The 11,580-nt window shown below is 36.0% G+C and overlaps 1 protein-coding gene across 6 annotated transcripts; it reads right to left on the bottom strand.

The window, feature by feature from the left end:
• Positions 1 to 744: 744 nt before the first annotated feature.
• LOC115697339 (glyoxysomal processing protease, glyoxysomal) lies at positions 745 to 7,293 on the bottom strand. 6 transcript variants are annotated; one of them, XM_030624297.2, is made up of 14 exons: positions 6,960 to 7,293; positions 6,830 to 6,876; positions 6,555 to 6,732; positions 6,419 to 6,466; positions 6,186 to 6,266; positions 5,469 to 5,612; positions 5,289 to 5,375; positions 5,055 to 5,158; positions 3,410 to 3,495; positions 3,226 to 3,320; positions 2,529 to 3,135; positions 2,007 to 2,205; positions 1,442 to 1,533; positions 745 to 1,270 (listed from the first exon to the last, which is right to left on the bottom strand). In XM_030624297.2, exons 1-14 carry the CDS (start codon positions 7,023 to 7,025, stop codon positions 1,002 to 1,004), a joined length of 2,103 nt encoding a protein of 700 aa, XP_030480157.1. In that variant the 5' UTR covers positions 7,026 to 7,293; the 3' UTR covers positions 745 to 1,001. The 6 variants fall into 6 exon arrangements, with proteins under 6 accessions (XP_030480157.1, XP_030480156.1, XP_030480158.1 ...); XM_030624296.2 differs by having other exon boundaries at positions 5,460 to 5,612; positions 6,960 to 7,272; XM_061118443.1 differs by having other exon boundaries at positions 872 to 1,311; positions 6,960 to 7,273.
• Positions 7,294 to 11,580: the final 4,287 nt, after the last annotated feature.

The raw sequence follows: 11,580 nt of genomic DNA, 5'->3' as shown, positions 1-11,580 counted from the left end.
GGTGGTGGGTATGGTATGATAGGAACTCTGTTTTATTTGGGAAGAAGCAATCTAGGTTGGAGGTTATTGATGTGTTAGCTAGGGAGGCGTGGGAGGAGTTTTGTGGAGTGAGTTATGGGGGGGGCGGTTTGGGTGCTTCGTTTGGGGGTGGGGGTGGGAGAGGTGGTGGCGGTGGTGGTGATGGGACGGGGATGGATGGGCGGGGATGTGGGGAGCCGAGAGGGGGTAGGTGGTGGCCACCCGGGGATGGGGAGTTTGTGTTATCGGTGGATGCGGCTGTCACCCCGGGGAGAGGTTTTGCGGGGTTGGGTGGGGTCATTCGTGGCCATGCGGGGGAGGTGTGGGCTGCTTGGGCTGTGGGGGTTGTGGGTGACTTCCAGGTGGCGGTGGCGGAGCTTCTAGCTGTTCGTATGGGTCTTCTCTGGGCTACAAGATTGGGATTCGCTGTGGTGCGGGTAGAGACGGATTCTTCTGTTGTGAGTTCTTGGATTAATTGTCTTGACAATATTCTAATGTATAAACCAATTATCGATGAGATTCTTTCTCTTTTAGCTGCTGCTGGTGGTGGTTCTTGTTATGCCATTTCGCGTGATGCGAATGGTGTGGCCCACGCACTGGCTAAGTCTGTTACTAGTTCTATAGGGGTTCAAGTTTGGACAGATGCGTGTCCTAGATTTATTAGTGCTCCTGTAACAGCTGATTTGATTTGATTAATAACATACTTTCTTTCAAAAAAAAAAAAAATAAAAAAAAAAACTATATTAAAAATAATAATTTGAAGGCAAATGTACAAGTTGTATAGGCTTGTGAGAGGTTTTATTTTTAGTTGTAATTATTCTTTTTCTAAAATTGAAACAAATAGCACACTTCATTTCTGCTGTAGCACCTCAACCATGAAGTCTTCATTGGATCAAAGCAATTCACCGGATGGTGCAGTGGAATCTTGTGTGAAATCATGTATGTTTAGTCTAAAAAAACGAAAAAAAAAAAAACATAGATGCTCACAACTTGCTGGGAACAATCACACTGGACTGCTTTCCCCTTTCGCCAAGTTCAGTTGGCTTCTGCAACACCTCTTGTCTTTCGGCTATAAATTTGGCAAAGCGGGAACCTTTTGCTTCTTTCTTGTTCTCCTTGTCCACCAGAAGAGGCACTGGCAAGGCAGGCAAAGGAGGAACCTTCGGGGATAGAGGAGGCATCAATGCCCAAACAAAGGAAAGGTCCTCATTTGGTTGATCAAGAATTTGTAGCAGCGAGGAATCTTGCATGTCTGATTAAAAGGAGAAACTCATCAGCTTCAACTAATCACAACTACACAAGAAACAGAATCATTTTTGCAAGTAGAATTAAACTTTAAATAGGTCCTCTCTGTCTCTCTCTCATCACCTATATTATTGTGAAAACAAACAAAAATATACAAAGCGCCATTTAACTGACCAACCTTCTGAGAACTTAAAGATGGGTAGTAAGGCTGAACAGGGAATGCTGAAGTTCAGATGTGGAATAACTGTTCCTCCACCATGCCTTGCATTGCTGTATCAAGAAAATATCCCATTAAATATGGAATATATTATATATAGCCAACATTAGTGGGATTTTTTGTAGATAATTTTTGTCCTGGTACTTGGTGTAATTCTAAAAGCATCACAAATGCACAAGTATGGATTTATTTGTGTTGTCAAGATTTATATTTTTAATGCATAAGTATGGAATCGAGAACCAGCACGGGATGTTTTATCAGCTAGAGTCAATTCCATCTACAAATTGACCAAATAAATAATAGACAAGTTCATCCTCCGTGAGATAAGCCAATCTCTTCTCTCAAAACCTTAACAGTTTCTGCTTATGGATTCAATTTGGAATTCAAAGAGAAGTTTGCATTCTTAGGATTGGTTGCTTGAGTTTGAAGAATGAATATAAGAATGGCAGAGACAGAATAAAGCAGTTTGTTTTACAAGTAATAACGCCAATAGTAACTTATACACGACCAAATAACTTTTTTGTACCTTGTAACAAGTCCAATCAGATGACCATTCATATTTACGACAGCACCACCACTGCTACCAGGATGAACAGCAGCTGTTGTTTCAAGCATCACTGGAAAATTCCCTCGTGCACTTCCCGGTTGACTTTGTTGATAAGAATGGGGAAGTTTTGCTTCAACCACTTTTGCTACCACACCAGAACAAACTGATGGAAAGAAGCCTAATTGAAAACACAAAGCTATATGAGAGACAAATCTACATCACAGGAATTTAGTATTCATAGAATCTACGGATCTCATCGTTTACCCCTACCGACAAACCCCCCTGCAACAATATATATAATACCAAGTATAATTTTTTTAAAATAATAATAATAAACTCTAAATTTACTCAATCTTACTACTGTACACCCCAACCCCAACAAAAACAAACAAACAAAAAAAGTAAAAAGGTAGAACAGATATTGTTGACAGAAGGAAAACAATTTCAACCTATGAGATTGAGATTCATTCCAACTAAAGAAAAAGGTTTGCAGGAATATACCACATCTAGGTCCAAATAATCCATGGCCAACAACAAAAGCTTTGGATCCAACAGATGGCCTTGAAAAATCCATAACGATTGGGCAAAGTTCATTTGGAATTGACTCAAGCTGCAGTAGGGCAACATCCAAAGGACCTTTGCACACAAATACTACTTTAGCATCGCACCAAATCCAAGGGTCAACGTGATCTAGACGTACACGAATGTTTCTGCTGCCACTGTAAGATGAAGTCCAATTAAGCATCCCATGTTCACCACCTATAAAAGGATCTGCAGTTCTTTTACCAAATCGCCATGGCTCCAACAGGTGAGCATTTGTAAGTATCAGGCCGTCATTGTTGAGCAAAACACCAGATGCCCATACTCCATCATCAACAGTAATAAGACAAACAGAAGTCATTGCCTTCTCAACAGGAGTGGGACAACAAGAACTCAGATCTTTGTGAGTGTAAGTAACGTGTCCATCAGGGCCATGGCTGTTTGCAATACATGCTCTCCCTACCGCAGCTAATTTTCCCTCACCATAATAAATGCTTCTTTCGGTATGAGGCTCCTTCAGCAGCAGGTCACTGCAAGCACTTGCAATGGCTTCCCATGGAATGACTAGCTGTTATCCAACACTAGAGTTTTGGATGATGTGTTAACTAGAAGAAACTTAGAACGGTATGAAAGTAAAGACAAAACATAATCAAGTCACCTGAATTTCAGCACCACTAATCTTCTGCCTCAGTGGTCTGATCAAGATACCAATGACTTGTGCTTGCCCATCAAAAATTGGGCCACCTTCCATCCCTGAAAGGTTAGTTTAGCGTAAATAATGCACCAGAAGACAAGTTGACAGTAACAAGATAACAATTACAACATAACAGAAAATTGCTCACCAGGTAGACACCGTATGTCAGCCATCAGCAACGATCTCGAAGATGAACGAGGGGGGTAGCAGTTGGCAATTGATCCTACTGATATACTGGTTTGAAGCATCCCAGAAGATCATATGAAACATCAAGAGGATAATCAGTTTACACCAGCACAACAGGATTTAAACTAACAGAGTAAGGAGAAGACAAAAGAGAACATGTATCATCGATTTGTTTCCATCACCATTAAAATAGCCAGAAAACAAGCATAAGCAAACTTAAAATGTCCCCTTCCCAGGTCTAACTTTTCCACTGTCATGCACTTTCTAAACTAGTCAGATTGCTGTTTTCCAAGGAATCTCAAGATCTGTGCTACATCCAGATCTCAAAATATAGAGGCTCACAATTAGATATTTCATGAGGACTTAAAACTCATAAGATCCAAAGTAATTACAAAATTACTTTCCTTTTTCAATATGAACGTAAGAAAAGCTCTTCACCGTCAATTTATAGATTTATATTGTAAAGCTGAATGAATCATGTTTTAAATCAAGTATAGGGTTCGACATAAGATACTTTCTTTTCTTCTTTTTCTAGTCTTAAAGAAAATCAGCTAGACTAACTGGTGGACTTTACTTTCTATATAACGGTAATTGAGTAACCTCCAATTTTTCATGTGAATTAAAAAGCTTCTAACCAAATTTGAAGATAGATTGTAACTATAGGAAACAAATGCCAAACTCAAAACCATCGAGCTGAGTAAATATAACAGAGACGAGAGAAATAAATAAAAAAAAAAGTAATATGATATCACAAATTTTAAATTTTAAAATCTAAAAGGTCAGTTTCTACATTGGCTTCAACCAACTATGCAATTTGTTAGGAACCAATTATTCAGGTCATCTAGGATCAGAGAATCAATTGGAATCCGTCAGGTGAGTTGTATTCTATCAGTTCTATCAGTTTGTAAGTATGAAGTATGGATGGATGGCTGGAACCTCATCGGAAGGAGAGAATTTGTTAACATGAGGGAGATTTCGAAAAGTCACATAAACATGGTTGGCTGAGTAGATATGGAGGATTTTGTAAGTGGAAATTGGGAGCATTGTTCTTGTAGGTTCAGGCCCACAAAGGGCCTAGCTACCTTCTTCTTTGTATGTCTCTTTCATTTCAGTGATGCACCTGATGAAACCTGTATATCTATCCAATTGGCATAAGCAAAAACACCGAAACAGAGAGTAAGACATGGATTGATATTCAATATGGACAAATACTCAGAACTCAGTTCAAAAGACTCAGAACTCAGAAGAGCCAATACTCACATAACAATTCTAAACATGGTTCGTTAAATCAGTCCTACTCTCTAATATATTCTATTCAAAACTACTAACAAACTTTTCAATCCAGAGACCTAATAAACCACCACTCAGCTACCAAAATACCCAATATGCCCCTCACATCAGTGGCATTTTTCTTCCTCCTAGTGTAAGTGAATCGGATAGGAGATCTATCAACACCCCTTCACATTGACTACTGCCACTCTTTTTCCTATAGTCATCTGTTTTCTCTGTTTGGGTTCGCAACAATTTTGCAATGAAAATGTGCAATTTTATAGACTGCTAGTCTGCTAGTACAAACCCTTAATCAAAACGTGTCAGCGATATGTTACCTATTAAAGAAGTGCACTGGTGACAGGACACCGAAAGGAGATCCGACTGCCAGAATAAAATCTCCCTTCCTACTAGAAGGTGATATCGAGATCTTTGCCACATCCTGTCCATAAAGAGATGCTGATCATGCTTATAATTACTATGTGCAGCAGTATTGCCAGTTACAGTTTTTATAGAGTAGTTGTTGCCAAATAAATATATAAATACATGAAAGGTAAGAATATGAAGTTTACATTGGAAAATAAAGAAACTCCTAGAATGGCCATTCTAGTAGTTAACTTGCCCAACTGACTTGAAGTTCCTGACTCTGCTGGGTGCACCTGATTTCATGATAATGACAAAATGTTATAAATAAGGTTTGCACACAAAGAATACCAAAAAAAAAAAATAGGTGAACCTCATACTAAACTAACGTGTGTCTGGGAGACATATTTCAGAGATTGACGGCTCTCATTTAATGATGCTAAAGACCAACCAACCTCCCATCCATGCTCTAAAGAACCTACAGAAGCTTCAAAAAGTGATTGAAGTGCCGAGGCAGATGCAGGAACATCAATCTGTATCACACATTTCGAAACTATAAAGTGCAAACCAAATAAACAATTACACTTTCCCATTGAGAATAATTTATCACATTAAGTATTGATAACTATAACTTTTATGATTGACCACAAAAGCCAAGAGACATTTCTATACTATCTGCAATTATGTTAATATATGGTAATCTATTAATCAATGCGACCAGTATGCCTTAGCATTAAAAATAATAGCTTGATTTTGCTGTTGATAAAAAAAACAATAATAGCTTGATTGAATTCTACATATCATCATTCAAGAACTTCATATTTTAGAAAGACACCATCTTTAAAAAAACAAAAGATTTAGAGTATTCACTTTCAATTTCAAGAAATTCAATGCATTTCTACATAAAATCACCATATCATTCATGTGCTTTTATAGTCTTTTACATATGAAAATAATGAAACAACAACACGGGGTCTCGTGAGATTTAAGGTTGGAACTCACTCAGTTTGCAGAAGTAATAGGTCCGGATACATCACAACGTTTTGAATAACACTTTCCATGCTTATTTAATAGTCAAAACAGCAAACAAGTAATGACATTCTTACTATTTTTAAACACTGTGCAGCATGCCAACGAGAAGCTTCTCTATCCAAATCGTTAGAGTCATTTCCCAGCCCTATTTCTTTCTGCAAATCAAAACAACTGATTACATAATAATGCCTAACACTAGAAACAAATTAGTTTACGGTAAAATTTTGTTATAAGTATGTATAAGTGTACATATGCACGTACAAAATGAATGAATGAAAGTGTGCACTTAGCTATATCGCTATTATACCTCTATCATAATATCAACCTGAACACCAGGAATACACTGGGGCCGGCCCTGAAAATTAACAACAAATTAATTATATAATTATATATTCGTATTTTATATAAAAGCAAAATATAAGCAGCATAATGGAATTACTGACCTGGGATATGTTATTTTGTTTGTGCTGAGCCGAAAGAAATGGCTCGACAACAGACGCAACGGTAACAACCAGAACCGGAAATCGATCTCCATCGCCACAAAGTTGCTCAGCAACAACAGAGTCATAAAGGGTATGAGGCAATAACATTCCAGAAGCCGAAAGAGTGGTCCTGCCGGAGCTACATATACCCAGAAAGAAGCCATAAAATAATATGCATATGCACTGATGAACACAATTTATATGAAAGTATGCTTCTGAATAGAGCTTTCACTTACTGGTATTGGTGAAACGCGTGATTTCGCATTTTGAGGCCTTTTGGATCCTAACGAAGAAGTTATGGTAATTGTTAGAGCAGAGTTGAAAGCCAAAAGGACAAAACAGAGAGAAAGAGACAGAGTGACTTACAGGACCTTGGACTCTGACCATGACTGCGAAAATGCGAGCCAAATCAAGGGTTTCCGGCAACCCCATATGGAAAAGAAAAGCTGTTATGAGGTGAGATTACTGATTCAGTGAAGTTTTCATGGTCCGAGTACACAAATTCCGGAAAACATACCTCTTCCTATGTATAACAATTTCTTTGGTATTTTCGATTTGGGGCGCAATTTATTTTGATCATTGAATTGATAAATGAAAGCGTACTTGCGCTAGTACACCAACCGATGCAGATGAGCCTCGCACGACACCGTTTTAGCCGCTTTTCTCATTTGGATTTGGATTGTCCTTTTTTATTTTTTAAAAGATAATATTGGAGTATAAGGCTTGTACCGTTGTATTTTATTGTATTAAATTCCCTTACATGTCTTACTTTTACAATAAACAGTTAATGCTTTAGATTTAATAGACTTAAATATTTAATGTAGCAAAAATACTTAATGTTACAATTCTCTTATACCGTTACTACTATTTCTGTAAATATAGAAACGTAGAAGGTATAAATGCATTACATTTAATTATTTTATTTTAAAATTTAATATTTTTAATATCAAAAACTAAATGCTACTTGTTTAAAAAAAAAAATAAAAGAGATGCAATACTAAATTATTATAGCTGAGCAAACCAGTGCAGTATATGAAACATGATTATTGAATTAAAATGCTAATATCATGTGAAAATTATTATGAAAACTGGTTTTTTTTTTAAAAAAAAAAAAACAAGTAGCATTTAGTTTCTGATATTAAAAATATTAAGTTTTAAAATAAAATAAAAATAAATGTAATGCATCTGAACCCTTCACGTGTCCTTATTTATGAGTTAACGGAAGTGATAATAACGGTGTAAGAGAATTGTAACATTAGGTATTTTTGCCTCCAAAAATAAACATTAGGTATTTAAGTGTATAAAATCTGAAACATTAGGTATTTATGCTGCAATTTACCCTTTACATAGGCAACATACCGTTCTCCGTGTTATTTTAAATATTTATCAGATATTTCATTTTTTTTAAAATCATTTATTAATTTTATTTTATATTTATTAAATTATTATTAATAAATAAAAATTTGTGAAAATTAAATATAATAAAATAAAAACTTAAATTAGTATCTATTAAATGTTGTTAAACTTTAATTCTCTGTTTTCTTATGTTGATTAATAAAAAGCAAACACATCAAACCAATAATTTATTTAGTCAACAAAATAAATAAAAATTCAATTTCAAAACCCGTTAAATATTTAAATTAAAAAACTTTGTAGCTGTCTAACAAAAAAAAAAATCATGATTCTTTGATATGGTTTCTTAAAAATGTGTTGAATACTACATACCACAATTTTATAGAGTGTGAATAAAAATGTTACAATATAATTAAGTCAAAAATAATAATTTAGCTATGTAAATTGAAAGAGAAAAAAAAAATTAAAATCGCTGTTATAATCGTATTTTACTCATAGTCATTATTATATTCAAAATCGTTATTATTAACTTATCTCAATTATGGTTGGCACAATATTCAAAATTATTATCAATCACTATATTATTTCACTTATAGTCCTAAATCTACTCAAAATATGATGAATATCATATTTACTTGTAATTGTCACTATATTTAAAAATTAATCATTACCATATTGAAAATTTACTAAACATGGTCAAAATCTACAGAAAAAAAAAATAAATTAATAAATTTATATCAATTGTTTTTACTATATCTCTCAAAATCATTGAAAAATATATTTTTTGTGAAAGAATACATCAATTACAAACTACCAGTTAGGCATATCTGCTAACATGCTAGCAGTAGCACAAGAGAGAATAACATCAGTCCAAACATTAGACTCTTCGATTAATCTAGCCCACCTAGCTAGACAATTAGCCTTGAGACAAGTTTTATCAAAACTAGATGCTTCAAGAAGATTGATTAAATGGTCAATCGAACTGGGGCAGTTCGACATAACGTATCACCCTCGAACATCCATCAAGGGCCAAGCCTTGGCCGACTTCTTCGTAGAAGGTATAACTCCGGAAGAAATCCCGCATGTACACCGAGAAGCGGAAACTTGGAAGTTATACGTGGATGGTACATCGAACGAGCAGGGTTCGGGTGCAGGGGTAATACTAATATCACCAGAAGGCTTTAAGTTTCACTATGCTTTGAGATTTCAATTTGACGCATCAAATAACGAGGCTGAGTATGAAGCCTTGATTGCTGGCTTAAAGATAGTTGAAGCATTGAAGGTCGAAAATCTTATTCGCCATAGTGATTCACAGATGATTGTGAACCAGGTTCTCGGGGAATACCAGGCCAAAGGCTTGAGAATGGCAAAGTATTTAGAGAAGGTTCAGAAGAACTTGGAAAGATTCGATTACTTTAAAATCGAGCAAATTCCAAGAGAACAAAACTCCAACGCTGATGCCTTGGCAAAACTGGCCTCGCAGAACGACTTGGATGAATTGAACTTAGTTTCGGTGGAGATGTTAAGCGAGCCAAGTATATGTAAAACAAAAGATGTAGAGATGATATATAGATTGCTCTCCTACATGGATGACTCCTATAATCAACTATCTACTTGACGGACAACTTCTAACGGACAAAAACGAGGCGTGAAAACTCTTGTATTCAATGCCTCGCTGCACAATAATTGAAGGCAAACTATATAAAAGAGGTTATTTGATGCCTCTACTTCGGTGTGTTCTCCCTACAGAAGCGAACGAAATCATCAGAGAAGTTCATGAAGGTTTTTATGGGGATCATGCAGGTTGGCAAAGCCTATCTAAAAAGATCATTAGACAAGGATAATACTGGCCAACAATCAATAAGGACACCCATGAGTTTATCAGGAAATGTGATAAGTGTTAGAGGTTTTCACATATACCTCACGTGCTGCCTACAGAACTAATTAAGAATGATGACCTCACCCTACCCATTTGCTATGTGGGGAATTGACCTAATTGGGGCATTACCCACTGGGTGAGAAGGAGCTAAGTATGCGGTAGTAGCAGACGACTTCTTCACTAAATGGACTGAGGCCGAGCCTCTTATTTCCATAACCTGTAAGAAAGTCCTCGACTTTGTCGTCAAGAACATTGTTTGTAGGTTTAGAATTCCCATGAAGATAGTATCTGATAATGGAACCCAATTTGATGGCGACATGTTCACTGAGTTCTGCGAGAGAAACAAAATAATTAAGAGCTTCTCGTCAGTATCCAGGCCTCAGGCTAATGGACAAGTGGAAGCTGTTAATAACACCTTAAAGGATACTATCACGAAGAAGTTAGACGCTGCCAAAGGCAGGTGGGTCGATGAGTTACCTCAAGTACTCTGAGCTCATAGAACTACCGAGAAAATGACAACAGGACACACTCCTTTCTCGCTAGCATTTGGCTCGAAAGAAATGCTGCTTGTTGAAGTGAACATATCAACTCACAGACGACAGTTTTATAATCAAGAAAAAAACCAAGAACTTCTAAAATTGTCCTTGGATCTGCTTGATGAAAAACGAGCTGAGTCACAAATCACCAACGCAGCGTATCAACACCGAGTTACAAGATACTTCAACAAAAGGGTCAAGAAAAGACTATTCAATGTTGGAGACTTGGTGCTAAGGCGAGTATTTGTAAATACGATAGATGCATCTGCAGGAGTGTTCAACCCAAACTTTGAGGGTCCATATGTCATTGAAGCATTAGTTGGAATTGGAGTTTACACATTGGCTCGACTCAATGGCTCACTAATAAAGAACTACTGGAACGTGGAGCATTTGCGACCCTACTACCAATGAATAAATGATGTAACTCACATTGCTGATGTAAAGTTTTAACTTCAGTTATGAATAAAGAGAATCATTTCTATTATTTAAGTAATTACAAAGTTTTACTCTTTAAAATTACTTAAGGGGCATTTGTGTATGATTAACCAGAATTCATCTGGAAATACATGGTATAATGCAAACCCACCATTTCAATTTTTTTTTTTTTTTTTTTTTGAATTTTAAAGGTTTTTGACTAAACCTCTTTGAGAAAGAGGGTGGAATTGTTATAACTTCCTGACCAAACCTTTTTGACGAGATAGGGGGTCGAATTGTTATAGCATCCTGATCAAACCTTTTTGATGAAGAAGGGATCAAACAACTATAATTTTTGATTAAAAACCTATCTGACGGGAAAGGAAAATAAAAAATTATAAATGAGATATAACTCATAACTCGCGTATAAAGCTGAATATTAACAGTTTGCGCGAGCTAGGAAAGTACTAAACGAGACATCAAGACGTCTTGATAAAAGTACTTGAACCTAGAAAATAGATAGATAATCTAACTATTCATACTAGCAAATAGAAAATATACAAAGTGATAAAATCATTAAAAGTATATTCAAGTTTGCTTAAGGCAGATTATAACTGCCATAGCGAGGCAGAATTGGCAACTGCTCGAAAGTTAAGAAGTTTGGTAGATAACTACCTACTTAAACAGGAAAGATTACAAGCAATGGAAAAACCTAAAAGTACTTTACATTTGATCAAAATATAGTTGTTTACATTGTGAATAAAAACGCAAGCAAACGCAATTACATTAGGTTCAAATGAAAATA

This window comes from Cannabis sativa, chromosome 7 (genome assembly GCF_029168945.1).
Source record: "Cannabis sativa cultivar Pink pepper isolate KNU-18-1 chromosome 7, ASM2916894v1, whole genome shotgun sequence".
NCBI classification, from domain to species: Eukaryota; Viridiplantae; Streptophyta; class Magnoliopsida; order Rosales; family Cannabaceae; genus Cannabis; species Cannabis sativa.
Note: the sequence above shows the minus strand (reverse complement) of the source record. Positions and strands in the feature narration are given on the sequence as shown.